Genomic DNA, 27,412 nt, shown 5'->3' with positions numbered 1-27,412 from the left:
TTTGCTTTAAAGTTTTCTTCCTTGACTTTTGGCTGAATAGGGTTAATTTAAATTTCGCAACACATAGCAGTAAGGAAAATCTTTAGTCATGAATCATGTCCACATTTTTCCATTGCAGTATTTTATAGTTCTTTTAGCCAACATCCATTTCCCTGGTGACACCATGATTAGAATGCAGTATTGTAGGCTTAGTCTACTCACAGTCAGCAATTCAATCCTGATGTGGCTCGAGGGTGACTCAGCCTTCCATTCTTCCGAGGACAGTAAAATGGGGGTCCAGATTATTGGGGGAAATATGATGCCATTGTACATTGCTCTGAGAGTGCTATAAAACGGGTCTCCAACCTTGGCCGCTTTAAGACTTGTGGACTTCAACTCCCAGAATTCCTCAGCCAGCTTTGCTGAAGCCAAAAGTTCAAAAGTCTTAGTGGCGAAGGTTAGAGACCTCTTCTGTAAAGCTATATATAAGTCTATTGCTACCACCCACACCCTGGAGCTATATATAAATCTATTGCTATTCCTCCCCTCTCCCAAATCTACCAGATAGATTTAAAATAATTTAAATATTGAAGATGGTGTCTATAGTGTAAAGCAATTGATCTCAAAAGTCATACTGATACCAATCCTAAAATCAGAAATCATGAGGGCAAGACTAAACCATGTTGTTACAGGGTCAGTAGCATAAATCAGTCTTCCCTGTATTGAGTACTTATCAGATGTCAAATTCCAGATTACCTAGTTGGGGATTATACAAATTGAAGTCCAACAATTGCAGAGCACTCATCTTGGAAAAGCTTGATGAAATTGGACGTTAAGAACTGTTTGCCAATGGTATCCCTTTATAATTAACCTGTAATTAACTTTTAATGTTATATTTTAACTATTCTTGTCGTATTCTACATTTTTACATTTGGTTGTCCTGTTTTAACATTTTTATATGTTAATATTTTATTTGTACACTATACGGGGTCCCTCTAGGGAGAGATGGGTGATTTCTATAATAAATGAATGATACCTTTCTGGGCTTCAGAATTAAGATGTTGTTTTTTTGTAAAATACTGTCATTATCATTGTAATATCCTTGATTCATGACCCAGTGATTTTCTCGGATCAGATTTATGCATGATATTAGATGTTTATTGAGCTGCTGAACAAGTCACAGCTAGTTAATTTACAGCATATGCCATGCTTAGCAATAAACCATTTGTTTTATTTATCATAAATGATTTTTTGCAACTTAAATAATTTTGACTCTAAACAAATCACAAGCAAAAGTACAGTAACATATAATAATCACAAAAAAATCCATAACCATCTACTGTTAAATCATATAACAAATTCAAAATAATAATTCCTAGTATTAGCCCCTTATTCACCTTGGGCACGTTCAACTGTTTACAACCTAACTACTCTTTGAAAAAAATACTTCCTAAATATCAGGAATGATAATACAGTTCTTGTTCTTGGTGGTAAAACATTTCATAGGAGGGACCTACTAGAGAAAATGCTTCTCCAGTTCCTTCACAATGCACCTCAATAACAAATAATCGGCTCTCAAGCCACACAGGACTTTAAAGAATGTAACCAGCATCCTGAATAGAGCCTAGGAACAGACAAGCTACTGATTCAACTCCTGTATCACTGGTGTTACAAAGCAGTACTACCCGGTTGTAGACAATTTGGCAAGCTGCCGTTTCTCAATGGTGTTGAAAGGCAGACCTGTGGACAGTGAATTAATGGTCCAAATGTAAAGTGGAGGCATGATGATGAAAACCATCATCATCATGAGGGCATGATGATGATGGTTTCCAGCATCCCCTGTTCCAGAAATGGGCACACAACTAGTGGACCAACTGAAGCTGAGCAAACTTCCAACTGTTTTTCCAACAGGAGCTGAGTGTCCTGGAGATTGTGCTATCTCTGTATATGCCTGCCTGCCTGTTTGTGTGTCTATCTATCTATCTATCTATCTATCTATCTATCTATCTATCTATCTATCTATCTATCTATCTATCTATCATCTCTATCTCTATCTAGCTATCTCCCTCCCTCCCTCCCTTCCACCTGGTCAAAAATATATTTTATATTTTATTATAATATGATCCATGATTTAATTTAAGTATTTCTTTATTTAAACCATTTTAGTTTTTAGTGAAGCTTTTTTTTCTCCTTTCTCTGTTTTGTTTTTAAAAAATTGTCTCCGGTATTGTGCCAGCCAAGCATTTTTCTACCAGGAAACTGCTGAAATAATTTCATATTCAAGTGTGACTGCTACAGTTGTTGTTTATGCATCAATTCTCTTCACTGACTGCAGTGGCATCTACTTTTAGGCTGTTTTATTTGGCTACATTTTGCTTAGAACAGCCTACACTAGCTGTGCTTGTGTGATATACTGACATACAAAGTAGTCAAAAATATTTTAGTCTAGAATATTGTGCAAACATAACCAGAAGACTTAGTTTATAGTTCAATGTATTGGGCCAATACAGAATACATTGTAGCCTTGCATTCCAGCAACACATGAGTAGAATTTGACAATTATTTTAAGTTAATAATAATAAAAATGGGATAATTGAATCAATCTTAAGAAGTCACGGATTAATGAATAAAATAAGTCAACTATGGTTAAGCACATCATTCAATTTCAGCTTTCGTGTGGCCATCTTCTGTGAGTAGCCATTTAATGTTTAATGTTTCACATTCCCAAGACAATGTGAGAAATTTAGAGCTGTACATTAGGGGCTAATTAGTGTTGCACATGCTGGGAATTTTGCTAAAGATCCATAAAAAAAGAAGTGCTGCTTGTCCGTTTATATTATTTGTCATATGAACTGTCATTTGTTTTAATAAATCTTTGCCTTGGCCAATGTGTTATATGTACAGTGCAAACTTAATAGCTATTTCACAAGGACTAACATTGCTCAATTATGATTCTAAGGGCACACCAAACCTGTGGAATTAATATGATTGCCCAAATGCATCATATATACTCTGTATTTATCCTTTATGTAAGTAATTTAAACAAGAGAACATCAATCAAAGATGTTTGTGTTTTGTTCTGTTGTTTTTTGCTGGTACAGACTAGTTCTTAATCAGAAACTTAGTTCTTTGGAAGTAAGCCCTGACATTTGTATACTTTTAGAATCTATCTTCTGGGTCTAAATGTCAGTTATCTTTGGATGGTTTCTCCAGAGGGAGGTTGTTTTAAACAAAACTCTTGGGAAACATTGAACTTCTTAGTACAGTTGCAAACGAACCCTCCCCTTCCTGAGCTGGCCTATCATAGATTAAACATTTTATGTGTTGTACAGGGTGGAGAAAAGTTGCTCATGTATTCCTCAGAGCCAAAGCAATCAAGGAGAGAAGTCATTTGTAGAAGAGCTTGGGCAGATTCTAAGCAGGGATCCTGGAATACATGGCGACTGCTCGGAAGGTAAGGGAGACTCTTAATCAAAATCTGCCTGGACAGCAACATGGTTATTAGACCACTTCTAAAATGGAAGCATTAAGTGTTGCCTAAAAATGTATGGAGCATTTCTGTGAATTTCACTTGTGCTGATTTACTCTATGCTCTGCAAAGGTCAGGCTTGAAGAACCATTCAACACTTGTGAATTCAAAAACCAAATCTGCCTGACAAGTAAAACATTAAGCGTTCTGGAGCATTGTTGAAATGATTTAAAATTCTGTTGTGGGTTAGAAAAAGTATAGTCTTTTGGTTGCTTTATTAGAGTATAGTATTCTTATTCTTCACCTAAGCTCTAGGCAGAAAAATGCTGACACAATCAGCCTTGTGCTTACGGTACTAAGACTTAGTGCTGTCTATGGAGTATTTAAAACACTCACAATATCTTTTTATATTGGACTACTCGAGTCATTTCAAGATTGCACTGGAGATGTTGGTTAGAAGTAATGGAATCATGATCTAATCCATGGTATCAGAACGAGGTAGAAAACTGTGTTGCTGTGTTTCCTGTTATTTTGCTCTGTTGAGGTATTTCCAGGATGAGAGCAGGAGCATCATCATCTAATAAGCCTTGAGGGCAAGAATTTGTTCCCAAATGTGTTATTAGGTGGTTTCACCTTGGGGGCTTTAAATGTTGTACCATGTTTGATTTAAATTGATGGTATTTTCATTCAAAGGGTTTGGTCATGTAAATGTGGACAAACCATTCTTCACCATGCAGCAGTCCAACATTACTGAGAGCCAGTTTGGTCTAATGGGGAAGGCTCCAGGCTAGAAATCAGAAGAGTGTGAGCTTTAATTCCACTTTAGGCTTGAAAGCTAACTGAATGACTTTGGCCCAGTAACTCTCTCTCAGTCCAACTCACCTCACAGGGATGTTGTTGTATAGAAAGTAGAAGGGAGAAGAGTCTTAGATATGTTTGGTGCCTTGAACTTTGAGTTATTTATAAAAATAATAAAATCTTAATTTTTTTCTTGCCATGAGGAAAACTAATTGAATCTGACTCATTCTTGCAGTTTAAGAGAAATGTGCCTAGAGTAAACAAGAATAGTGTAGGTATATGTCTGCGTGTGTTTCCAGAGTAATGTTCAAAGCAGAGTTTTCAGTCAGAAATCTTTGGATTTAGGTCTAACACTTCTCACTCTTAGAATCTCTCTCCTGCGGCTTTACAAGCTCATCTAAATATGGGGACAACTTTTCCTCTTTCGTTTGTTTCGCATTTATGGTACAAGACTCTCAAGTAGCTTTTTTTTACTTAGTAATAAATTAGAACAAATGTAAAATATTATGACATGCCAATTCTGCCAAACGAAAAAGAAAACTACTTTTAAACAAAGTGAATGTATGTGTGCTTGAGATGAGGGTAAACTATTTCATACATGTGAACAGAGATTGTACAATTACAGCCAGACCAGAAATGAAAGCTGGGAATAGTTGCTATGCATACATAGCAGTACATGTTAGACATTCCTTTCCTCTTTATGCTATATATCCTTTTACGGTTTGTGCCAGTTGTGTGCCTTCGAATCGGTTTTTGACTCCTGGTGACTAACCTGGAACCTTAACCCCTACACACCAAACTGGTTCACATAATTAATTTCTGTTATTACTTACCTACTTACCTATGTATTGACCATCCTACTTCCATCTGTCTATTTATCTGGTAGATAATTAATTACATAGTTAAAATTTACAAACTGGTTTTTGGCAACAGATGGAAGTTCTGTAATATTTCCAGATAGGATTTGGTACAGTTTTCTTTTTATAAAAAAACCTTTTCTTAGTTTCTGGTTTTTGCAAGTTCAGTTAGTTGGTATGGAAGGGGTTTTTTTCCCTCAAAGAACTTGACTTCATATAGGTATGTAAGCATGTCTTTATGAACATATTTCCATGGATGTTTAGTTGCAATTCTGTATATTATATTTTCAAGCATATCTCCTAACATAAGGCAGACCTTCCTTGATAATGTCTTTTTTTTGATGAACCCATTACAGATTACAAATATTCAGCTGCAATTGTATGCAGTTAGCTGAAAGTAAACCCCATTTAACATTCTGCATAAATATGACTGGGGTGTCTCTCCTCCTACTGTTTAAAGTGTTCACCCATCTATAACCCTGCAGAAAACTAAACTAACATAGATTTTGTAGTTTTGATTGCAATTTGAATTGCCTTACTTCTGGCTTGCAGATCAACAATAGTGTCTTCATGTCCCATGCCAGAAAAGCTACCTTCAATGTTCTTACTTCTCAGGGTCACCAGCAAATCATCTGCTCCAATATTAGTGTAATTTAGGGATGTCAAACTCGATTTCATTGAGGGCTGCATCAGGGTTGTGTTTGACCTTGAGGGGGCTGGAGTGGGCATGGCCAGCTTGATGTCACTTGTGTCGGGGTACCTGTGGCGGCCTAAGCACTCTGCCAGGGAAAACAGGCTCCTGAGCTCTATTTTTGGCTGCGACAGCCTCCTGCAACCCTCTGCCAGCAAAAATGGAGCTCAGGAGCCCATTTTCCCTGGCAGAGCGCTCAGGCCATCACAGGCAGCCCCGACACAAGTGACATCGAGCTGTCCATGCCCACCGTGGCCACGCCCATCCCAGCCCAAGGTCAAACACAACCCTGATGCAGTCCTCAAAAACTCTGTTTTCACTGGCAGAGGCACCATGGCCAGTCCTTCACTGTTCCCAAGGTGGCCCTGCGGGCCAGATCTAAGCACCCCGTGGGTCAGATCTGGCCCCCAGGCCTTGAGTTTGACATCCCTGGTGTAATCAATGGCGGTTTTGACATATCAGTCTCTGCCTCCTTTTCTCTGAGCAGGCTCCACTTGGCCTGCCTGGTGAGCGTGTGATTGAGACATCTTTCAGAATTTACCTGCCATCTCCTCTGGCTCTGGAGAAAAGCTCTTTGTCCATCACAGCTGTGTTCTCCTGGATCAGATGCTTGGTAGATTCAGATATTTGAGGCTTGACAATAACAGCCTCCCCCTTTGCCTGATGTTCTCCTAGCAATTCTCAGCCATTAAGCCTCAAAAATAAATTATAGAAATTGATAGAGAGGGTGGGTACAGTAGTAGATAGTGCGCTGGCCTTCTCTTACATTTCTTTTTGCACCCGTTCCCTCTACCTCTGCTTGTCAACTGCTATGGGGACTGGTCTACAACTTAGTTTGGATACCTGGTCGGTACAGGGGAAAAGCCTAGCTTGAAAAAAAATTTATTTCCCCATTGTGCACATCACTATGCTCCTAGAGGTAATGCCTAGGGATCAAGAGGAATATCTCGACCCCCTTCTAAATTGGACAATAGGTACTAAGTTAATTCCACTCCTTACTGATAGAATGATTGGAGAAGCACTTCAGATTGTATCCACGGTAAAACTGCCATAACTTGTTGAATTAAACCCCAGAGGTTTAACCGCCTTCCTTTCCTGGTTCAATAGTTCTTGTCACTCCTCTGGCTTACCAGACATATTCTGAGGGTATATTTGTTCATTCTTCTGACTTCTTTTGATGGTCCATGTGTACACAGGTGATTAAATGTAAAGCTGCAGTCATCTGGGAACCAGGCAAAGCATTTTCGATTGAAGAGGTAGAAGTAGCACCACCAAAGAGCCATGAAATTCGAGTGAAGGTAAAAAAAAAAAAAAAAAAAAGGACATCCCTTGCAATGAATAAATCTGCATTAGTGTAGTAAAATTTGTATTTAGCTTGCATCTAAACTATTGAGACTTGCTGCAAAGGCTACTGCTTAGGAAAACATAAACAAACTTGAACCAAGATGTTGCTATCCGAAATGTTCCTGTTGATGGTTGCTCTATCAATCATCCAGTTCTTGTTGGCTTTTTTTTCAAAGGGGTTTCCCATCAGAATCGTTTTGGAATAAATGTTTTGTTATTGCTGACAGCTTATTGACCTCTCTTTTGTGCTTGGGTACAGGCCTGCTTGTGAAATAAGTTCTCGACTATATCACATTATTGGTGGTCCATAGAGATTGTTCTCCTGCAACAGTTGCTTTTCTTTTGATAAGCTGGAGGTAGAACTGTTGTAAGGTCAAGGTAATGGTTCTCCTCGCACATACGTGCTAGACGTTTCTGGCTCTGGGGGAGGCGGTGCTCATATCCGTTACAAAGAGCCAGCGCTGTCCAAAGACGTCTCTGTGGTCATGTGGCCATCATGACTAAACACCGAAGCGCATAGAGCGCTGCTTACTTCCCACCAAAGTGGTCCCTATTTTTCTATTTGCATTTTTACATGCTTTCGAACTGCTAGGTTGGCAGAAGCTGGGTCAAGTAGCAGGAGCTCACTCCGTTACACAGTGCTAGGGATTCAAACTGCTGAACTGCCGGCCTTTCTGATCGACAAGCTCAGTGTCTTAGCCACTGAGCCACTGCGTCCCCTAGAACTGTTGTACTCTACAGAAAAAGGAAATATGCAAATCACCAGATTCTGCATCAACAAGTATTTTGCATCCAGAATGAAGAAGGCAACTTGTATATACTTTATACAACCAGTTTTTAATGAGACCACTGTTCAAAATTTGATAACACCCAAAACAAATTATTTTGAAAAGTGCCAACACAGAAACCAATATATTTGGTGTTCTTTCATGTAATCTCCAAACTAAAACTCCTTTGTCTTCCTTCCTTTAACTGTATAACTGTTATGTGATATGATTGGGAGGATTGTCCTGTTTGAAGGCTTCCACAAAGCATCTTCTGGGTTGCACAAAGAGAATGCTGGATTAGATAGGCTTTGGGTCCGGTGAAGCTTTTTAGGTGAAAATATGAATAGGACCTAAGAATTGAAATGACATATTCTTATCCGTACAGATGGTAGCCACTGGGATCTGTCGGACTGATGATCATGTATGGAAAGGGTTTTTTCCAAACATAGACTACCCTGTTATTGGGGGCCATGAAGGAGCAGGCATTGTTGAAAGTATTGGACCAGAAGTCACTTGTGTAAAACCAGGTAAGGATAAGATAGAGAAATTATTCATATTAGATAGTATATTACTAGGAATTTTAGGCAATTTTGAAGATGCATCTATATTTTGAAATATTCAAAAGAGATAAGATTCCTTATTCTCTTTTGATAATAATTACAAAATGCCACACTCCTTAAATGCACACATATAATTACATAGTATACATTACAATTTTGTTGGTTGTTTGGAGGAACTTGATACATGTGAAGGCCTAGATCAGCTAAACTGGAAGCCATGGTTTGATATTGTTATGTTTATTATAATAATATCTTAGGTACTTGGGAAGGGCTCAAAAGGTAAACAAAAATGTCATATGCAGTCTAAATATCTGGCTGACTTTGCAAGCAAATTATACAAATTGTTAAATTTGTATATGGCATCTGACAACAGCTGGTGGTTGCTCACAATAGTCAGGCAAAGACATTTCAACCAAATCAGTAAATGATAAAAGATGGCAAACATGATTAAATTATGCCAAGCAAAAAAGCCAATTTGTTTCTACCAATTCTCATTCTATTAAGGAGATTATTCATAGCTAAATGAGGCATCCTTGGGGCTCTCTGAGTTCAGAGTGCCATGGACCTCTCAGTTCGCATTCAATTTGATGAAATGAATATGTATTCAACTTTTATTACAAACAAGAAAAAATTATTGGTGAATTTCCCTTGTGTGGGACCTTGTTTTCGTTACAGCACAGCTATAACCCTCTGCTCCTCATCAGAATTATGCACAGTGCAACCTGACACAGTGCAATCTCTCTCTTTGGTTTTTCGGTATAGGAAGTGGCTACCAAAGGGGTTTCAGAATAATGGAAAAAAGTGACATCAGCAACAGGAACCTTCTTCCACTTTGAACAATAATTTTATTTTCCATTTTCTCTGTGTAATATTTTACTAGTTTTAGTCCAAGTACCTTTGGAGGAAAACTTCACTGTTTACGAACACATTTTAAAATAACATGTTTATTAGGTAAAAATTACTCACACAAGATTCAAATCTTGCGCTAGTGCAAGCATGATACCTTGCTGTTCTAAAAGGATGCTTTACCAATGGCAGCTCCTGCCTAAATATCATACAACTCTATGTGGGTCAGTCTTTGAACATGACTAGAAGCTGTAGCTGATCCATAGTCAACATCACCTTTGCAAGCTAGCAAAATCACAGCACTGGTTACCAGTAAGCTTCCAGTCCCAAATCAAAGAGTTGGTCATATCTATAGGGAGCCCCATATGGAGTAGCATCAAGGTATATCATGAAGAGCCTTGCCAAGCAGGTCCACTAAGTCCCTTAGAGGTTAGAGTCATGGACCACGGATGCCTTTTCGGCTGTAGTTCACACACAATAGAATTTTCTACTCCTGGAGGTCCATGCCCCCACCCCCTTAATGGCATTTTTAAAAGGGTCCAAAATGTCTATACTTCACCAAGCTTTTTTCAGAGTTCCAATATTGTTCTGAACTGTTTCATATTTTTAATCTGCTGTCTCTCACCCAAACTCTTCTAATGTGTAGGCTGTAAAATGAATAAATGAAAATGAATAAAGAAGCCATCCCATTTTTTTTCCAAGTCTTTTCAGGGGCCTGGAGGGGCGGGGAAGTCGCAGCTACTTAAAAATTATGTGAACAGTTGACTTCTTAAAACAGCAGCACTTTTCCTCCGGGCTCATGCAAAAGCCTGAAAAAAGAAAATAAGCTGTTTTAGAGAATAGCAAAGAGGAGGTGACCTAAGATCTGAAATACATCTTAGGAATTACCAGAGGCCGGCTGCACTTACGTTAGGAACCAGTTCTTTGGTTGTGAGCACTCCCTTGGGGAGTGAAACGCTGCTTCAACATGCAGCTAATCAACTTAGGCAGTTCCAGTGAGTACAACAGGGGCAGCACAGAACTCAGCTGGGCAGCATGGGTTGGGGGGAATGTTATGAGTTATAAATGGAAAGGATATCACAGGGTTGCATGGGCAGGCCCAGCCAATGATCACAACTACCAGTTCGCCTGAACTGGTGTAACCAGCACCACTGGGAATTACTCTCTGCCTAAATATTGATTCCTTGAACTTATATTAACATGCTGTGGGATTTTTAACCCCAAAAAGATGACATTGGGACTGATTTTTATTCCCTGCAAGGTGACAAAGTCATTCCTCTCTGTGTGCCTCAATGTGGACAATGTGACTGCTGCTTGAGTCCAAAAGCCAACTGCTGTCTCAAATCCCAGTGAGTTTGTTGTACATATTACTTCTTTGGGTTTTCCAGTTACAGCAAGGGTGTCAAACTCAAGGGCCCACGGGGTGCTTAGATCTGGCCTGCAGAACCACCCTGGAAACAGCAAAGGACTGGCCTGCAGGGCCTTTGCCAGCAAAAATGGGGCCAGGGGGAATGTGTGGCCCACCCGAGCTCCATTTTTGCTGGCAGAGGGTTGCAGGAATGGCTGAAAACGGAGCTCAGGAACCTGTTCTGACCTAGGCTTCACAAAATCACGAAACAGACTCCTTGTCCCGACAAAAACCCTTTTATTATTATTTATTCCTATGATTCACATGCAGCAAAGTCCCGGCAAACAGACTTTCTAGGGTGAATTACAACCACAGACCTTACCAGGCTTGGAGAGCTGCCAAGCCGATAGCTTCCAAGCGCAACACTGTACAAGAAAATACTTGGCAAGGAGTCTCTGAGAGTCACGAAAAAATCTTCACACTAATTAAACGAACTAATTGTCTCCTGCAAACACCCTTTCATTCCTCTTTATTCCCTATGGGAGGGGCCATTCATCATCCACCTGTGTCTTTACTCCCCCTTGATCCTTAACTGTTTCCTTCTCCTGGCAGCTCTGCGCATGCACATATCGGGAACAGGCTCCAACTGTTCTTCTGCCCCACTGATCTCTGACTCCGAAGGGAGCTGATAACTTTCGGACGGCCCCCAACCTCCACACTGTCCAAGTCTACTACCAGCTCCACTAGTCACTGGTGGGCCACAACAGAACCCTTTTTTTGCTGGTGGGAGGCTTGGGCCATCACAGGCACCCCCGAAATGAGTAACGTCAAGCTGGACATGCCCATCCCAGCCCCTGAGGTCAAACACAACCCTGATGCAGTCCTCAATGAAATCGAGTTTGACACCCCTGAGTCACAGGGACCATTTCTGAACAATCCAGTTTATGACAAAACACTGACTTGAATCTCCTCAAACAGCATTTATAAAGCTTTTCAAAGTCTGATGCCAGATGGAACCAGCAGGTTCACCTGCCGGGGGAAACAGATTCATCACTTTCTCTGGATAAGCACCTTCTCCGAGTACACGGTGATGCCTGACGCATCTATTGTAAGAATTGACGATGATGCTCCTCTGGATAAAGTTTGCCTCTTTGGCTGTGGCTTTTCAACTGGCTATGGGGCTGCCATCAATTGTGCCAAGGTAAGAAGAACTGCATGCTTCCTGCATAGGTTGGAATAAGAGTTTGTTCCATATCTTCTAGAAATGAACCTTGATTTGTTTTGCTTTAGCTGCAGCCTGAGGTGTAAATATAGCTACTATGCTTTGAGTAATCCTAATCTATTGTGACTGATTTATAGTACATTGTAAATATGGTGTTGATTTTGGCTTGATATATGTTGTGAATCCAGTTATTAAGATTATTAAGATTGGTAAATCATGATTCGTGGCTTAGTGCAACAGTGGCAAACAATGGCTTATTGTAACATGGAAACTCAATCATGGGTCTAAATGCACAAGTTTTGCAAGGTTATCATGCTGCTAGTTTGGATACAGAGAAGTAATGTCAAACATCCTTGTCAATTTATTACACATCATGCAATAAATTATATTTTCTTTCCAGTCCTAGGTTATACCTTTTGTTACATATGTATTCCAACCTTCTTATTATATTCCATTGGTTGATTTGGTGGTGTTGCCTTTTTTTTCTTGAAACTAAAACTATTTTTATTGAATCCTGCTCAGTCTTATTTATTTTATTTATTAAATTTATACACTACCCATCATATGGTTTGAGGTGACTCTCAGTTTTGTGTCCATGTTTGCCTTCTTGTCCTAGGCTTTGTTAGTTCTCATGCCATCTTAATCTATCCAGTTCCTGGTTTTGTTTGAGTGTCTTTCAATACAAGATTCTTCTTTGTGTGATTTTTTTTTCAGGTTGAGCCTGGTTCTTCCTGTGCCATCTTTGGCTTAGGAGGTGTTGGTTTGTCTGTAATCATGGGTTGTAAAGCAGCTGGAGCATCCAGGATTATTGGGATTGACATCAACAAGGATAAATTTATGAAGGCCAAAGAATTAGGAGCCACTGAATGCATCTGCCCACAAGATTTTGAGAAGCCGATTCATGAGGTGCTTGTGCAGAAAACTGGTCTTGGTGTGGACTATACATTTGAAGTGATTGGACGCACTGACACAGAAGTATGTGATTTGTGTTGGCAATAATTTCTTAGGTTCAAATTTCCATTTTGTAGCAAAAAGCATCTTCTGATATTAGGTTTAACATTCAAGCAGAAAATATCCTAGTATCTTGTAGTCACATACTCTATATTGGGGGAGGGGAGAATCTTTTTCCATCTTCTGGGGAACATACAAACATTAAAAGTATGTCCAATACATGCACGCTTTGGTATCTTTGTAGTGGTATCTGTGAGTCACATCTGGGATTATGATTATAAATAATCTCATTCTTCTCTTCCTCCTCCTCTTCTTCTGTTACCCAGAGGACAAATGAGCAAACTGATATATTGATTGGTCCTTTCAGTTACAGCTATATACAGATAGTCCACAATTGAGTCCAAAATTCATGTTGCTAAGTGAAACATTTGTTAAATGAGTTTGCCCCATTTTACAACTTTTCTTGCCACCGTTGCTAAGGGAATCATTGCATTTGTTAAGTTAGTAACATGGTTTCTAAGTAAATCTGGATTCCCCATTGAGTTTACTTGTCAGAAGGTCACAAAAGTGGATCACATGACCCCGGGGCATTGCAACTGTCATAATCGTGAGTCAGTTGCCATCTGACTTTTGATCACGTGACCCTGGGGTTTCTGCAATCATCATAAGTGTGAAAAATGGTCATAAGTCACTTTTTTCACTGCTGTTGTAACTTTGAACAGTCATTAAATGAATTATTGTAAGTCAAGGACTACTTGTACTGCCCATATTTTGACACTAGGTAAAAGAAAGAAGTAAGGAGGAAGAGGTTCCTGGTTCCAACAAGAAAGAGAAGGTTGTTTGTTCCATCCAAACAACCAGACCCTGAATGAAACTATTGTCCAGCTTTAATTCTTGTTTCTGAATGCTGAGTCAGATGCACCAAGGTTGTGCATCTCCTGTTCACTCTTGGATGTATCGATGTTCTCTTTTTTTATATAAGCAACGCCTCTAGGATTGTGTACAAGCTATCTGTGGAAAACTTAGACAACAGTCTGTTCACTTTAATTATTTAGCTTGTTTTTCTTTGGGTCTCAAATAGGTCAGTGCCCTTGCATCTTCCCACATGGGCCATGGGATTTGTGTGCTTGTGGGGGCACCTCCTGCAAAATCACAGCTCTCTTTTGACCCCGCTCTCCTGCTCACAGGAAGGAAACTAATAGGCTGTCTGATTGGAGGTATGCATTGGCTAATGTGGGTCATAAGATATTTCTAACCGGTATGTGATTCATTTTTCAAAATAAGATGTATAGTTTCAGATTGGTCCAGCTTGGTATAAAATTGTATAAAGTTGTCTTGACACTTCTAAAGAATTCTATCTACTGCCTGCGTAGTTTCAGCCTCTGAATTGTCTCCATTTTCCATTGCTGGATTTAAGCAGAGAATAGGGGGCTTTGGTTAGGAAATGCTGTTTTGATCAAGATTCAGAATAGGATACGAATAGGAACAGAATTAGGAATAGGAATTGGAATTGGACTTGAACATAGAATAGAATAACAGAGTTGGAAGGGACCTTGGAGGTCTTCTAGTCCAACCCCCTGCACAGACAGGAAACCCTATACCATTTCAGACAAATGGTTATCCAATCTCTTCTTAAAAAAACATCCAGTATTGGAGCATTCACGACTTCTGGAGGAAAGTTGTTCCACTGGTTAATTGTTCTGTCAGGAAATTTCTCCTTAGTTCTAGGTTTCTTCTCTCCTTGATTAGTTTCCATCTTGTCATGCACTCAGGTGCTTTGGAGAATAGGTTGAACCCAGTGGTGGGATTCCATTTTTTTTACTACCGGTTCTGTGGGTGTGTCTTGGTGGGCGTGGCAGGGGAAGGATAGTGTAAAATCTTCAGTCAGAGGTGGTATTTGCCAATTCTCCGAACTACTCAAAATTTCCGCTACCGGTTCTCCAGAACTGGTCAGAACCTGCTGAATACCACCTCTGGTTGACCTCTTCTTCTTTGTGGCAACCCCTGAGATTAGCTACAATTTTCTTAAGAAATGACATTATAATGAAAAATGAATAATAAACACTAGCCCCTTTTCTCGTATTTATCATTGTAAGTATTGTGATCAGAGGTGGTATTCAGCAGGTTCTGACCAATTCTGGAGAACTGGTAGAGGAAATTTTGAGTGTTCAGAGAACTGGCAAATACCTCATCTGACTGGAGATTTTACAGTATCCTTCCCCTGCACCCCCCCCACCAAGCCACGCCCATAGAACAGGTAGTAAAAAAAATTTGAATCCCACCACTGATTGTGATATAATTTAAGAATATGCATACAGTTCAGCTTTCACCAGCCTAATATTCGCAAATTGCATCATTTCAATATTTTGAAGGACAAATTTGTTATTGATGCAGCAGAGTTGATGATTCTGAAAAATCAGAATCATGATTCTGAAAAAAATTAAATTTGCAGTTCTTTTATGCAAAAGAACAAATAGCTCACATAGTATTCCTGTTTGTCTGATTTTAAAACCCAGGTTGGAAATTAAAAGATGCTCTCCCTGAACTTGTTTTGGATTATATGAAACATAAATTTAATACAGATGCATTAATATCTCACGAATTGCCTTTTGAAAAGATCAGTGAAGGATTTGAGCTTTTACTTTCTGGAAAAAGGTATGATTGTCCATTATAGGTTATCACATTTTATTTCTCTTATTTTGTCAGATGTTTTTTCTAAAGATTTCATGCTGATACAGTTTCATCATTATAACTGATCTCTAAAGTACATGAGGCTAAGAAGTGGTGATATCACAAGAATAACCTGTCATACCTATGGAAGAGAATATTTATAGAACAGTGGGGACTTTGGTGCTCTCTGTGTTTGAAAATTTTCTTGCAGACGTTTTATTACCAAACTAGGTACCATCATCAGTACTAGCTCTGATTATGTTATCTAGCTTAGTAAAGAAACATCTGCAAAAAAAGCACCCTAACCAAGCTCAGAAAGCACCAAGGACCCCATGATACTCTCTGAACTTCAGAACTGTGTAGGAATTTGAATCCACATGTTTTTGATCAAGAGATCAGTGTCACTTTCCAACCCAAAGAACTTGAATTTCTATATACTTTGGAAATGTCAAGATTGTCTTTGGCCAAATTATACAAATAAAAGATAGAATCAATGGCAATTGTTCTTGTTATTGTACGAATAGTTGTACACTGCCTAGAGTCACTTTTTGTATTTTATACAAATTTGATTAAATAAATAAATATTCATTTCTATAATATTTATCTTTTAATGTAGATTTTTATAACTGCTGTTTTTATATTTGTTATTACATTTGAGAGTTGCCTGTTGCCCAGAGTCACTTTTGGTAAGTTGGGTGGCTATATGAATTTGAACAATAAATATTTATTTTTATATTTATCTTTTAATGTGGATTTTTATATTTTTATATCTGTTGTTTTTATAATTGTTGTTTTAATCTATTGTTACATATAGTCTAGGAGTTGCTTTTTGTGAGATGGGCAGCTATATAAATGTGATTGATTGATGGATGGATGGATAGATGGAAATAGAGACTTCTTAGTGTATATTAGATATTGCTAGGTAGACCTTGCAAATATGTTAAACCTCCTCTTTCTTTTTTTCTTTCAGCATTCGCTGTGTTTTGCTGTTTTAAAACTACAAATTTAATCTATCTCACAGTCTCTTGTGCAGTTTTAATAGCATCTCAGTTTCTACTGTACAATCATTTAATCTGTGCTGAAAACATTTATAATCAATTAAATTGGTAAACAAATATGAAAAGTCATTTAATTTATAAGTTGTTGTGGAAAAAGGCTTTTGATATGCTATTAAGGTCAGTTGATCCTCCCATCACCATTGCAAAAACCCATCCATCTTTCCACAGCATGCAAGATATGTTTACCAGTTGGCCAGATTCATTGAAAAAGCAAATGTGGAATATTGAAAGGGTTTAGATTGAAATGTCCTATTGTGTCAAACAAATGGAAATGTGTTATTTTGCGATAATAAATGGGATCAATTATAATCCTTTTTGAATAGTAGACTTGTACTTATTGCATATTGGCTAACCCACTATTAAACAAATGAGATTGCTTTTCGCCATGTTTGTAGCTAGTGTGCCACCAAGATTACCTGGAAAGATTTTGTGACATATCTCAAACATGTCTGAACTTTCTTTGTCAAATCCATACTTGGGACAATATTCTTGTTAGGTCAACACTATTGTCACCACTACCCTTTAGAACCACATCTCCTCAAAGTTTGTACAGCCCCGACAATGTTGTCTTTCAGAAGAGCTTTTAAAAAAAGGATTTTTCTGATGGGCCATAATGCAGATTGACTTTGTTTCCAAATCAAATATTTAAAGTTTACATTATTTTGGAATTTCCTTGAGGTCCTGCATTGTCCTTCCATTTTTATAACTGGTTCTTCTCTTTTAGGATGATACATTGGTTTGATTAAAAAAAACCTGTATGCTACCTTGAAGTGTTTTGTGATTAGGCATCTTATAAATTGGATGAATGTAGGAATGAAAGAAATAAAAACAATATGTTTACACACATTTCTTTGTTGCTTATGTTGCTTTGGTTGGCCATAATAAAGGCATTGATAAATTATAGATTTTGCCATTTATTTCTTTTGTGGACTACCATAGTTGGGGTTGTTGGGTTTCTTTGGTCTCTGGATTAAATCATAAATCTAGAGCCCCCAATACACAAAGTAGCATAGTTTATGTACACTTTTGGAAAACCAAGGCTCATGATCATTAGCAAGTGATAGGCAATAAGCAATATTCTCACCCCTAGTAGAGGATCGCTCTCCCAGAAGATCAGTTCATTACTAAAATATTACAGCCCTCGCCCTTCTGTCCTTAATTGATAAGGTTGATAATCAAGCATGCAAAACTTTCTAGCTAATTTATCTGCAATTGAAAGAGGGGAGTTAGCACATTCTAAGTAATCTGTTTATAGCAGGAAGAGGGGAGCAGCCCTTGTTCTATGCTGTCCTCGTTCAGAACTATACGTGTTATTTGATAAGGCTATGTTTTGACCTTCTAGGAGTTTTAGGGCGAGGATCTCAGCCAAGAATGAGAGGCCTAAAAGCAATATGAAGGTTTTTCAACAAAATTGGATTTCTGTGGCTAAAGCTAGCCCACCTTTCTACCCGTCCTTTCTGCTTTCTTCTTCTTCTTTCTATCTTCAGAACTGTTCTGCCTTCCTCTTCTCTTAGCTTCTCTTCTGTTTTCTCCTTTGCCTGGCATCCACTTACCTGCTTCCCCTCACAACTCTCCAAAATTCTCCACCTGCCACTTGGCTTTTTGTTGCTTTTCTCTCTACTATCATCCAGACCTAGCAATCTTTTTCTCTTTCTACAAAACCTCCTAAATATATTTTCACAGTACAGCAAGTAGAAAGCTCTTTGGTCCCCATTTTCTTTTCATACTTCCTCCTTTTCAACCTTCTCCTGCAGGGAGTTTCTAAGAAGGCCTTTAAATCTTTACATTCTGTAATTTGACTTTTTTTTTAAAAAAAATGCTAATAGCTGCACCCAACTAGAGGAAAGGTTCACACACCTTAATAAGTTGTTGCCAAGGTGGCATTTATGTCAGACTATGAAATGATGCCAGAGTGATTTTTTTTTTAATGAATGTTCCTGGGGCAAGAGGAGAGGTTACCTCAAAGGAATTTACTCGAAAATCTACGGCGATAGAGGTAAATTCTTAATTGCAAAGCACAACATGTTCATTTCAACCCACCTTTGGGTTTCAGCTTTCAGTTAGCAGGACACAACTGGTGGGACTTGGAAATGAGTAATTCAATCCACAAACAGGACTAATGTATTTTATTTTTCTGTTCCAGATCTGGAGTTTATTTACTCTTTGCAAGTATATGGATCTGGATATATGAGGCAGTTCAAGTTTTTTCTCTTCCCTCCTTTGTCTGAAAACGATTCATTATCCTTCAATAGACATAAACAAAACTCATACATGAGATGATTGATATTTTCACTGTCTTGGGAGCTTAGACTTCCTCCATTTCACATGGAATGGTCCTGATTCAGGTTATGTAGTCATGTAATTACCAGTTGCAGGATGCATAAAATGAAATGAACTTGCCTACTGTAACCCTGAGCAGAGGTAAAGGGAGGATCTTAGTTTAAACTGCCATATTATATCTACCCAAAATACTCATCTTCACACAAACACATTTTTTCTTAAAACTCAGAGCTGTATAAAATTCAGATCCATAAGCAGACACAAACACAAACACACCATGCATGGGGATTTTAAATTGCCACTTCTTATCTTACATGAGCAAATGCCATGATATCTTCTTAGTGATATTCATCTACTAGTACAGGGGTGTCAAACTCAAATTCCGGCCCACGGGGTCCTTAAATCTGGCCCATGGGGCCGGCCTAGAAATATCAAAGGTCCAGCCCACAGTGCCTCTGCCAGCCAAAAGCAGGCTATGCGGAGGCCCCAGGAGGCATTGCCCATTTTCAGCATCTTCGGGCTCCAGCAGCACTCTGCTGGCCAAAAACAGGCCATGTGAGGTCCCCCGTGCCCCATTTTGGCCAGCAGGGTGCTGCAGGAGTGTGTCCGTCCCCTCTCCCTCCACGGTCCCCACCAACCCCCCCTCCCAGCCCACGGAGAACTACAATGCTGATCTGGCCCTCAAGGAAATTCAGTTTGACATTCCTGTACTAGTAGGTATATATCTGAAGAAGAACTAGGTGTGGTAGACCACTGCATATACCTTGACCAACGGATCTCAACGGAAGGTGATACAATAAAGGAAATTAAATGAATGTGTTTAATGTGGTTGGCAGGCATTCGGCAAGCTAAGCATAATTTTGAAGAACAACCTTGCTCAATGCCTGGAAAGTTTTTGATCAGTGTGTGCTACCTGCTCTAATATATACCAGTGAAACATGGACACAAACCCCACAATAGATACAAAAGTTACGAATGGCGCAAAGATACATGCTCAGCATTACAAGACAAGATAGAAAGACCTCACATGGGGACTTCCGGTTTGTCGGCTTCGGCAGCGGCAGGGATTCGCGATCCTGCGCGATCCCTGTTGCGCTAGCCGTCTTGGTGCCTCCGATCCGGATGGGTTTGGAGGCTAAGGTTGTCCCGTAGAGGCAGCCGAAGATAGGAGGGATCCGGACAGGGGGTTGGGGTTTTTGCAGACCCCTTCCCCACCCGGCTTAACCCTCTTTTCTCAAGGCGGTGGAGCGGCGGTCAGCAATGGCCGCCACAAAGAAGCTGACAGCTGGACAAGATTGTGCTGGAGGAAGAAGGAGAAAGTTTTGAAGCGAAAGTTTTTTGGCTGAACTGGGACTATAAGATACAAGTATTATCCTGAAAATTCTGATTTTTTGAAAGATACTTTGTTTCCAGAAGAGATTTACAAGCGGCGAGTGAAAGTGCTTAAAGAGAAAGTTTACTCTCCTTCCACATGGATTTAACAAATGGATATTGAAAATCCTGCTATTTTACAGAAGGTAAAAATTTAAAGCTTTCTGTTATAAGTGGGAAGGGAGAGGACAAAAGGAAAATTTTTATTAAGATTTTGTTGGAGGAGATGCCTGGAAGATTTTGAGATTGGAAGTTAATTGCAATAAGACTTTAAAATACAGATTGGGTTGTTTTTTTTCCCTTGCCAATTGATATTACCCCAGGAAGAAAAAGTGTGAAGAACTTTGTGCTCTGTTTGGATTGTTTGATGACTTTGGGATTTTGGGGAATTGTTTCAAGCTTTGAATTATCTTGGTTGTTTTAAGAAGAAGAAGAAGAGAAAAAGAAGAAGAAAAGGTTTATAATGGCTTTATCTGTTGATGAACTGAGAGAGGAATATGGTAAAATAAAAAAGAAGGTAAAGACGGTGTGAGAGAAATTTTTCGCTTTTTAGAAATGGAGCTTGCCACTTATCAACAAACACAGCAATTAATGGAGGAGGAGGAGGAGGAGGAGGAGGAGGAGGAGGAGGAGAAGAAGAAGAAGAAGAAGAAGAAGAAGAAGAAGAAGAAGAAGAAGAAGAAGAAGAAGAAGAAGAAGAAGAAGCCATCTTTAACGAGTTTACAAAGTTGATTAAAAAGGACATAAGACTTAAAAAACATCCAAGAAAGAGAAAAATAAGATGCAAAATCAATACAATGTTAGAAAGCAAAAGAAAAGAGAAATACAACAGAGAGGGGAAGCTAAGGGGGTAAAAAGACCAGATGGGATAAGATAGGAAGGAAGAAGGGGGAAAAACCACAAAGGTATGAAACAAGATGTGGAAAAGAAATCTTTTTTAGGGATAATGGGTAATGCATAACTTTGTTCCAAAATGTTTCTGCAAGGTACATGATAGTATTATAGTATTTGTATTAGAAATAGAAAATTAGAATTTTATAAGATTTAAGTAAAGATTAAAACATTAAAGGTTTAATAATGATAGATTTTAAGATTTAATAAAATATTAAAAGGAATGTTTAAAATACTTAGTTTAAGTATAGAGTTTAATTGACTATTGTGTGGATGTGTGTATGAACTTATTATTATGGTATTTGTTTTTGAGATAGATAATTGGAATGCTATGAGACTTAATGTTTAATTATATATTTAATTACTTTATGGATTTATTATTTTAGTAAGTAGAATGTACTAAGCAGAATTAGATAGGGAACTAGGTGTTACCTTAAATGTTAATTTAGGGGAGCGATGGAAAGGCATCATACTTCGATTAGTGATTTCAGGAGAAATTTTTTTTTCTAATATGAATGAGATAAATGGATAATTGGAAAAGAATGGACAAAAGATACAAATATAATGATTTAAATTAAGATGAAATTAATAAAATAGAATTAAGAAGAGTGGAAAATGGGGAGAAGTTATAATGAAGATATAGAAGGGTAATAAGATAGGTAATGGCATATAAGTTGAACATGAATTTAATTGAAGTCCATACAAAGAGAGGTAATCCGGGGCCAAGCTACTTTTTAAAAAGAAGTTTTATGTTTTTGTGTTTTGTGTGTGTATGTTTGATTGAGATTTAATAAAACCTTGGGAGAAAGCGAGAAGAATATTTGTAAACAAGGCAGAGGGAAATATGAATATGATGAGTATAAAATGGATAAATATAGAAGAAATGTAATTGAATAAGAACAAAGAGAAATAATGAGAAATTTGCTAAAAAATATTTAAGTGGAAATGGGATATATTAGAATTATATTGTATAAAATAATGTTTTATCTGCCTTGTAAAAATTTATAATGGAAAGAGGTTTAATGTCTTTAATGTCTAATGATGCTTTGTCTTTAAAATTAATAAAATTTGTTTCAAAAAAAAAAGAAAGACCTCACATGGATTAGAGAACAAACAAAACTACATAATATCATCAAGAGAGTAAAAGAATTGAAATGGAAATGGGCTGGTCACATGGCAAGAGGAACAGATGGCAGGTGGGCCAAAGCAGTCATAGAATGGATCCCACTTGATAAAAAGCATCCATGAAAGAGACCTAAAACCAGATGGATCGATGACATCAGCAAATATTGTGGGGCCAATTGGCAAAAGAAAGCTCAGGACCATATGGGTTGGAAACATGTGGAAGACAAGGCATCCTGCATTGGATAGACAATGGTTAAAATGATGATGATGATGATGATGATGATGATGATGATGATGATGAAACGATAATTGAGAATCCATTTGATATAGTGATTAAGGCTTCAGGCTAGAAGCCAGGAGACTGTGAAGCCAGGAGACTGCTAGAAGCCACGAGACTGTTAGCTTTGGAAGCCATATTAGAATCTCCTGCTTCCTCACTGCCACATTCTTGAGCCTGGGAAAGTGGGAGGGGGGAAGTTCTTGGAGTGTATGTGGTTAGACATAATAGCATTCATGATCATGGTCATCAGCACCTGGGATTGTTGCTGCAAACTGGCCACATGGTGGTCCCGAACCTGATGGTGCAGCTGGTGCTGGCATCTACTAGCATCCACTTTCAGTTTCGAGATTCCTTGCAATAAGTAAAAACTACAAATCCACCCCCCTGCACCGATTATCACATCACATGCCCCAATCACCATCTGTCTCAACTTGAGACATGCCCTCACCCAGGTGCAGAATAACATGACCTTGATTTAGAAGAAGAATGCTATTATGTCTAACTACATACACTCCAAGAACTTCTCCCCTCCTATTTTCCCAGGCTCAAGAATGTGACAGTGAGGAAGCGGGAGATTCTAATATGGCTTCCAAAGCTGACAGAGACCTTTCTCGCAGCCCTAGGAAGGAGGCAATGGCAAACTACTTCTGTTAAACCTTGCCAAGAAAACTGCAGGGACTTGTCCAGGCAGTTGTCAAGAAACTTTTTAGATTTTAATTCCAGGCATTGCAAACAGATCTATTCTGTATTTAGCATGGTACATAAATGGATATTTGCATTAAAATATTTCATACAAAACCTATCATAGGTAGCCTATTTTAACTTGTCTCTCAACAGCTTATATAGCTGCTTCTTATGGCAAAACTATCTTTTGACAACCACAAGTTCTTGTTAATTGAACTATGAAACTTTATACAAACTTTCTAATGTAAATATTTGGCTTACCCAACAAGGAACTCATAGTCTAAATATTTAGTGAAATATCCTGATAGAGTGTTGTTTCCATCAAAGAGGAAAATATGTTACATATGATCTTGCATTTTAAAACCCTTTTATTCTTTGAAACAATTAGCAAAATAAAGTTAAACAATTGATGTGACATTTTAAAAGAATGCAATGAGTAATAGAAGGTTCCATAACAACTGATCTGTGAATATATGAGCTATGCACTACATAGTAAATACTATTGAAATCAAGTCTATCCCGTATTATAAGGCCTGCTGAAAGATCTATATCAACAGTGACAAATTGAAAATGAGTTTTCAACAGCTGGCTTATACATTGCATTTTTTTAAAAAAATTAAATCAAAAGTGGCTAGGTTCATACACGTATTAAAACATAAACCACAACTTAGAAACCACAACACTTGGATTTACACAGTATCCTAAACTCAAAATAAACAAGATGCCTTATGGCCTAATGTAATAAGAATTTGGTCACTGAAATCTAATTCAGAATATATAAATTTTGTAGAGCTATGATTCAAAACTATTTGCCAAATGCAGACCAAAATATTCTTTTTTTTTTGCCCCTCTTTGAAAGTTTTTCCTGCAGATTGTTCATGTTATCTATAAACGTCTGCATTATATAATTGGAGGTCTTCAAACAGGAGACCCGATACCATTTCAGGCAGGTCCAATCTTTTCTTAAAAACCTCCAGTGATGAAGCACTCACAACTTCTGAAGGCAAGCTGTTCCACTAATTAATTGTCCTCACTATTAGGAAGTTTTGCTTTAATTCCCGCTTGTTTCTCTCCTTGATTAGTTTCCATCCATTGTTTCTTCTCTTGCTTTCTGGTGCTTTGGAAAATAAGTTGACCCCTCTTCTTTATGACAGCCCCTCAAATACTGAGACACCGCTATCATGTCACCCCTAGTCCTTTTCTCTAGACAGAATTTGTTTGTTTGTTAGTTTCTTAGGTCTATAATATCCCACTTTCCATGTACTAGGAAGAGAAAAGGCTTCAACTTGAAGACTAAATTTTGATTGTAAAGAGCAAAAAGATCTATCATGAGATTGTCACAAACACTGGTTGATACCTGGCAACACACAAAGCAGTTAGCAAGGTACACAACGTATTTGCTACTAGGATAGTGCTGCCTTTATAATCCTTCTATTTACTATATATGTTTGCCATGAATACACTTCCTTCTCTCAAAGTGCTAATTAAATTATTTATACATTGTCATTAAGGGGATAAATGCCTGGGAGAAATTATGAAGAAACCATTTAAGATTGCCCATAAATGTTCAAAGGCATGTTTCTGCCACTAACCCTGCTTTCAGTTTCCTGGAACTTGTTGATGGACTAGATGTCCTCTTAAAATGAAGTGTTCACTCACCCCAGAGAAACTGTGTAGTAGCATGGAAACGCAGACAATTAGTGTTCCATGTTTTACAATTGATAATAAATATAGGGAAGATAGGCACAAAACAAAAGAACTAAATAAGACTAACCATCATCAGTCTCCAAAAGAAGTCTGCATTTGCTATTTTTGACCAACTGTCCAGTTGCAAGCAATCTACAAATATGGTGTAAGAAGTTAATGCAACATCCTGTAATAGGGATGGGAAACCTGATGCCAGAAGACATGATGCTGGCCTTACTCATTTCTATTGCCTTCTATCTGCCTTCCTGCCCCCACCTGATTTTATATATCATACATTCTGTCAATTAAGCAATAATTCTGTTAATTAAACAATATACAGTAGAGGATAACCTATAGAATCTGTACTGCACCCTATTCTTCAATTGGAAACCTGCTCAGTCATGTCAGAAAAATGTGTAAAAGTAAATTATGAGCTGTGGTGTGCAGTGGTTAGAGTGCAGTAGTGCAAGCTATTTCTGCTGCAGCCAGCGGCCTGCAATTTGGCAGTTCAAATCTCACCAGGCTCAAGGTTGACTCAACCTTCCATCCTTCTGAGGTGGGTAAAATAAGGACCCAAATTGTTGGGGACAATATGCTGACTCTGTAAACTGTTTAGAGAGGGCTGTAAAGCACTATAAAGTGGTATATAAATCTAAGTGCTATTGCTATTGCTAAACCAGGCTGGTAAGGAGTGATGGGAGGCCATATCATCTATCTCTTTGTTCTATGACTATCTGGGCTCACCATGGCAGATACTTTGTGAGTAATTATAAGCCTCCATCACAAGTGACCCATTTTGTCACTACCCACAATAATCTTTCAACATCAGCCCATGGTCCCAAATATTTGCCTACCTTTGCACTGACTAAATTTGTTCAAGGCAATAATTATATCCCTCATAATAGTTCTGACTCTATAGTCACAAACAAAACTTAATCAACAACCATGATCAACCAGAGGAAAAAAAGGACAAATCTGAATAGGCAATAAGATGAGAATGAGCAGCTTATCAGCAATGGTAAACAGCACAGAACAGAAAAATACACTCCAGTGGTTAGACCAGATTCTAATGAAAATAAATTAGTACTGACAGAGCAAAACAAGAGAGGCATGAATGGAGAGATAAGACTATTTATTGCATTAAGGTCTAACTACGTCAGCATGATGTTACTCTACATTCAATCTTTTACCAAAGAAATAACCCATAGACTGGCTGAATAATAATGGAAATACTGTAATATCATTGTAATAATTTTACCAGTTTATTGTTTACAAAATATTCTATGGAATATAAATATGACACCATTGTATATATGCTACAAATTCTTGTTACAAATTTAAATGCTGCAAAAATAAACAAGAACCTCCTTCTGGAACAAAAGGACGCCTTGATAAATAATATGTTACTGTAATATTTACAACAAATATTTAATGGCATTCAGTACAGCAGGAAACCATTATTTTCTTTGTATTTATTCAGCCCATATCTCATGCCATTATAAATATGTATGTATTAGACAAAGTGCTTCTCAAATGATAGAATGAGTTAAAGAAAAACCAACAAATCGCTTGGCCAACCCTGCAGATATTTAAAACGAGGGCTTAAATTGTAGGGTTGACCATGACAACTCTGAAACCTTCACAAAAAACATAAACAGCACCACAAGCAATATTGTAAACAGTGTTAACTATCCATGTTGCTTGTTCACCCTCATAAAGAGAATTCATTCACGTCCATTATTGTCAAAGGTTTTCAAATAATTTAGGAAAAAAAGTTAATGAGATTTCAACAACTGCAACCCTGAATCTATCACAACTCTGTTCATCACAATATTCCGATCCTAGTTTGCCCTGTGAAGTGATGTTCTTTGGCCCATACAGATAGTCCTTGACTTACGACCACAATTGAGCCCAAAACTTCTGTCGCTAAGCAAAGCTGTCATTAAGCGAGTTGCACCCCATTTTACAACCTTTTTTGCCACAGTTGTTAAGCGAATAACTGAAGTTGTTAAATTAGTCGTTGAGTGAATCTGCCTTTCCCCATTGACTTTGCTTATCAATAGCTAGCTTAGGAAGGTCACAAATGGTGATCACATGACTCCAGGACAGTGCAACTGTCATAAATACATGCCAGTTTCCAAATGGTCAAATTTTGATCACGTGACCATGGGGATGCTGCAGCAGTCCTAAGGGTGAAAACTGGTCGTAAAGTCATTTTTTTCAGTGCCGTTGCCACTTTGAATAGTCACTAAACAAACAGTTGTAAGTTGAGGTCTACCTGTATTATATTTCTGGGGTGTCTCTTAAATGCCAATCATGGACTGAAATTCCAAAGTCCAGCTTATGAACCATTTTGAGGCATTTTGAAGTAAAAAAATCACATAAATCTTAAATGGGCTTAATATACACTGTAGTTTTGGGAATATATCATTTTCCCAATATTCCTCCAAAAAATAACAGTGGAAAAATCCTGAAAATTCTCGGCCGGACTATACTCAAGATCACTCCGCCTGTTTTGAAGTGGCTTCTCACTTC

General features: G+C 38.1%; 1 protein-coding gene across 2 annotated transcripts; it reads left to right on the top strand.

Moving 5' to 3' along the window:
- Positions 1-3,281: 3,281 nt before the first annotated feature.
- On the top strand, positions 3,282-17,461 carry LOC113415326 (alcohol dehydrogenase 1-like). Of its 2 annotated transcripts, none has more exons than XM_026672679.2 (9): positions 3,282-3,433; positions 6,991-7,092; positions 8,291-8,432; positions 10,573-10,660; positions 11,638-11,860; positions 12,596-12,856; positions 13,914-14,049; positions 15,349-15,487; positions 16,473-17,461. In XM_026672679.2, the coding sequence occupies exons 1-9, from the start codon at positions 3,416-3,418 to the stop codon at positions 16,495-16,497; spliced, it is 1,134 nt and encodes a 377-aa protein (XP_026528464.2). In that variant the 5' UTR covers positions 3,282-3,415; the 3' UTR covers positions 16,498-17,461. The 2 variants fall into 2 exon arrangements, with proteins under 2 accessions (XP_026528464.2, XP_087819012.1); XM_087962886.1 differs by lacking the exon at positions 3,282-3,433 and adding an exon at positions 4,247-5,323.
- The last annotated feature ends 9,951 nt before the right edge of the window (positions 17,462-27,412 follow it).

The sequence above is a fragment of the Notechis scutatus genome, chromosome 4, assembly GCF_049901735.1.
Source record: "Notechis scutatus isolate UNSWTSFEM ecotype Mainland chromosome 4, rNotScu1.2, whole genome shotgun sequence".
NCBI classification, from domain to species: Eukaryota; Metazoa; Chordata; class Lepidosauria; order Squamata; family Elapidae; genus Notechis; species Notechis scutatus.
Note: the sequence above shows the minus strand (reverse complement) of the source record. Positions and strands in the feature narration are given on the sequence as shown.